The sequence below is a fragment of the Cucurbita moschata genome, unplaced genomic scaffold, assembly GCF_002738365.1.
Source record: "Cucurbita moschata cultivar Rifu unplaced genomic scaffold, Cmos_1.0 Cmo_Scf00016, whole genome shotgun sequence".
Lineage (NCBI taxonomy): Eukaryota > Viridiplantae > Streptophyta > Magnoliopsida > Cucurbitales > Cucurbitaceae > Cucurbita > Cucurbita moschata.
The window spans coordinates 4,056,821-4,061,006 of record NW_019268532.1 but is presented as its reverse complement, the minus strand read 5'-3'; the positions used below and the strand labels follow the sequence as shown (position 1 = coordinate 4,061,006).

General features: G+C 35.5%; 1 protein-coding gene across 2 annotated transcripts in view; it reads right to left on the bottom strand.

Moving 5' to 3' along the window:
* Positions 1–1,578: 1,578 nt before the first annotated feature.
* LOC111454746 (transcription factor BHLH089-like) overlaps positions 1,579–4,186 on the bottom strand; it is a 3,630-nt gene continuing 1,022 nt past the window's right edge. Inside the window, exons 2-7 of one of the 2 annotated variants that reach the window (XM_023096270.1) lie at positions 3,783–3,977; positions 3,570–3,635; positions 3,236–3,304; positions 3,071–3,142; positions 1,983–2,127; positions 1,591–1,794 (exon numbers count right to left, since the gene is read on the bottom strand). In XM_023096270.1, the coding sequence (XP_022952038.1) occupies positions 1,996–2,127; positions 3,071–3,142; positions 3,236–3,304; positions 3,570–3,635; positions 3,783–3,977 (534 nt within the window). In that variant the 3' untranslated portion in view covers positions 1,591–1,794; positions 1,983–1,995. Of the gene's footprint in view, positions 2,128–3,070; positions 3,143–3,235; positions 3,305–3,569; positions 3,636–3,782; positions 3,978–4,186 lie in introns of both variants that reach the window. The other variant, XM_023096269.1, reaches the window with a different exon arrangement.

Genomic DNA, 4,186 nt, shown 5'->3' with positions numbered 1-4,186 from the left:
AAAAAAAAAAAAAAAAAAAAAAAAAACTTATTGTTCTTGAGGCTCGTCAAAACTCCGACTTCCAATCAGATTCAATTCTAGCTTCCTTTACAGAATTTGTGCGAAATTCTTCGAGGATTTGCATTTCAAAATTTTAGAACCTAATACCAAAAAAAATCTCTCCCATGTGAAAAAAAACTATAACTAAAATCTAAAAAGCATACCTTATATTGTTTCTCGATTCTCGGATAGATTTGAGTGATTCAAGCATTTAGAATAGTTCTCCGAGGTCTACAAAAACATTTCTTGAGAAGAGATCTCATTGATCTTTTCCCTCCAAACTCCCAACACTTCCCTGTTTCTTTCTTTCTTTTTTTCTTCCTTTACTCATTGATTTAACCCGTTATTGACCCTTCGATAGGGAACGGGTCAAATTGACCATTTTACTCCGTCACGGTTGACTTTAACCATTTTTCTAATTTTTGCTATTTTCTTTTATATATTTTTATTTTGAGTTCCTAAAATTTTTTTAAGCATTTTTTCTTCTACATCATCTTGAAACTCTCTAAGATTTTCAATAAAATCATAGAAATTTAAACTTAAAAAAAAAATGAAAAATTAATCCTCGTCGGGTCTCGAGTGTTACATGTTGTGTGTATAGGTTAACCAGCTACGAATAGTCACTAAGAAATAGTTTCTAAAAATGATTTTTAATAAGTAGATATACGTTCTGTGCTTAAGTAATCAACTATGAAAGTCCCTCCATTTCAATTAGTTAAGTGTATAATTATCTACATGTTTGACTTCAACAGAAAAGTGCCTTATTGAGTATTTTTAATACTCATCATATTTCTAAAATGATTTTAAGTAAGTGCAAGACTGTAGCATTGGAGGGACGAGCAGAAGCTTCACATTATTTCATTTTTTTGCTGCTGCACATTATTTCATTTTTTGTGAGAGAACTTATTTTCGAGATTAGATTATTTTCTATATAGAGATACTCTTGTAAAAGTTTCTTTGTGGGTTTTAATTGAGATTTGTAATAATGTGTCGTGTCCCATGAAATTGATTGTGTAGTATAATTTTGAGTTCAAAAATGATTTGTAGCCGATCATGAACTTATTAAAAGGATCATAGTAGTTCGATCTTGAACCTGTTTAAAAATATCATTGTAGGTTGGATCATAAACCTATAATATGATGGGTAGAAGTTTGATAGTGGGATAAAACAATAGTTCGTGTTTGCATGTGTTGACTCAAACAATAAGATCACTTACAAATTTTTAAATCTAAATTTTCCTAAATAGATCAAATAGATTCAACATTTAGTCGTAAATTTATGTGCTAAAATTATTGTTGGATTCCGTGATTCAAATCATAAAAAATGAGAAAACAACCTTCTTTTCTTTTTTATGTTATTAAAGTTAATAAACTTTAGACATAAAAGTTGAAAATACAAAATCACAATAAAAGAAAAAAAAAAAAAAAAAGTATACATGAATATATTATTTTAAAAGAGAGGAACAAAGCGTAGCTTTCTCACAGTCATAAATCCAAAAACTTGGTATTTACAAGAACAATAACAAAGAGACGAGCTTATGAACAGTGGTTATTTCAAGAACAAAACTAAGCTTATATCTATGGTGGCTTCAAATGCTATGAAAGCTTTGAAGAGTTCAGAAAAGGTGTGCAACAATAATAATGTAGAAAATTCATTCCAAGCAATACTTTATTTTTGACAAGAATAATGCTTGTTCAGCAGATGGTCAACTTTTTAGTATTTTATATGGAGGAGTTTATGAGCAGAGATATCAGAGAATCTACTTTCCAACACACTAACAGATGGTTCAATCACTAACTCAAAAGCAGATCTATGATGAACAGCATCCATATCTTCTTCCCTCAATCTAAAATTTGTGTCATACCTTTCATTTTTCGATATGAACAATGCCTGTTGAGAGCTCAAATATACCCTCTTTCTTGCTTTTTATAAGCATGGCTGACAGAATTTACTAGACTATGTCGTTCTTTCGAAGCCCCCACCGATCTGCATGTGTAGCCATTCTGGCGATGGGCCACGGCTGCTGTATTCTCTTGTTGCTTGTGAACCAAACGCAACACCAGTTGTATCGAATGTCTGCTGACCATACTGACACACAAAACTTGGATTTGTTAAACTTGTAATTTAAGAATTTGTCAAAACAACCATACGTTTTCGACCTTTCAATCCAATTTCTAATTGATAACTATTTAGGCCTAATATAATAGCCCATGCACACAAGTAATGGAAATTGTCCCCTTTGAGCTTTTCCTTCCATGCTTCCTCTCAAAGTTTTAAAACGCGTATGTTAGGGAGAGGTTTCACACTCTTATAAGGAATGCTTCGTTCCCTCTCCAACCGATATGGGGATCTCACAATCCATCCCCCTTGTGGGTCCAGCGTCCTCGTTGGCACACCGCTCAGTGTCTGGTTATGATACCATTTGTAACAGCCCAAGCCCACCGCTAACAGATATTGTCCTCTTTGGGTTTTCCCTTTCGAGCTCCTCCTCGAAGTTTTAGAACGCGTCTACTAGGGAGAGGTTTTCACACCCTTCTAAGGAATGCTTCGTTCCTTTCTCCAATTGATATGGGATCTCAAAATCCACCCCCCTTTTGGGGCCCATCGTCCTCGTTGGCACACCACTCAGTGTCTGACTCTAATACTGTTTGTAATAGCCTAAGCCCACCGCTAACAAATATTGTCATATTTGGGCTTTCCCTTTCGAGGTTTCCTTCAAGGTTTTAAAATGCATCTGTTAGTGAGAGGTTTCCACGCCCTTATAAGAAATGCTTTGTTTCCCTCTCCAACCGACGTGGATCTCACACCAAAGAATGGGTCATTTCTATCAACTCTGTTGCATTTCTGGAAGGCAATACATGTGGAAACTCCCATCTTTATGTAGTTCTCACCAGCTACTTGACTGAAGAGTTCACTTTAATTCTCCGAAGTGAGAAAAGATTAAACCCACTCAAGTGTGAAATGTGTTATGAACAGTTAAATACAATGGATAAAATAACAACATGAACAGAAAATCTGTTCAGATACTTACATCTTTAGGAGGAAACACTTCAATGCCAGGACTAACTCTGGAATTAACTGCTTCAAGCTTCATTGACAAGAACTGCATATCAAGAGAAAATTGAAAGCATGGAGTAATGTAATTTATTATCTACAAGAAAGCAATAACCATAATTAGAAAGGCATCAGGGAATACCTCAACCTGGTGCTGAAGCGATTGAATGTAATTTATTATCTCATCAAGTACAAGTGCTTTTCCAATGACCTGAGGACTTCCAATTCTTAATAACATGCTTACAAGTGACAATCAATTATTGAAACGATGACAGGGTTAGGTGGGCTGTCGATGATTTGGAGGGATCAAGAACGGGGGCCAGATGGTTTATAGCACAATCCATGAATTTTTTTCAAACATTATCATATCTGACAAGAAAATTTGCTCCAGAATTCATTTCATAAATGTCATTTCAAGTAAGCTCAAAAGAAAGAAAGGGGAGAGTGAAAGATCATCTCAAACATAAAGGCTCTACCTTATTACACCCAGGGACCAAATCCTGAAGAATTTTCATTCTGTCACTTATCTTTTCTCTTCTAGCCTGTCCAGCAGAGTATTCTAATCAACAAGAGATATTCAAGAATCCAACAGATAGACAGAGAAGCACCAAGTCATGCTATATTAATGAAGAAAATGACCACTCATATCTTAGTAACACTAATACATAACCAATGTCTTGAATGAATACCCGTTCAGCCAAACTATGGCTATCAGTTGCTTGGCCCCTTCTTGCTCGCACATGAATGTAATCCTGTTTGGGTTGTTCTGGTGGGGGCTGGGAGTTACACTCGGCCTTGCCAGATCTGGGTTCTGCTTCTGTTTTAGATGCGTGATTATCATCTCTACATGCTGCTGTTTTAAGGCGTTTTCCAGCAGAGACATTCTGTCGAACAGTTGGCAGGCAAGAAGTGAATACGATAACCAAATGATCCTAATTGCTTTTTATGTTGATTCAATACCAAATGAAACTCAAGAAACAGAATCAGATCAAATTCCCAGTTCCATTTGACCAATTCCATTATAGATTCAAAAACAGAATTCAGATCAATGTGTTGCGAGTCATTCAGAGAGAGAGAGAGAGGGGGGGGGGGG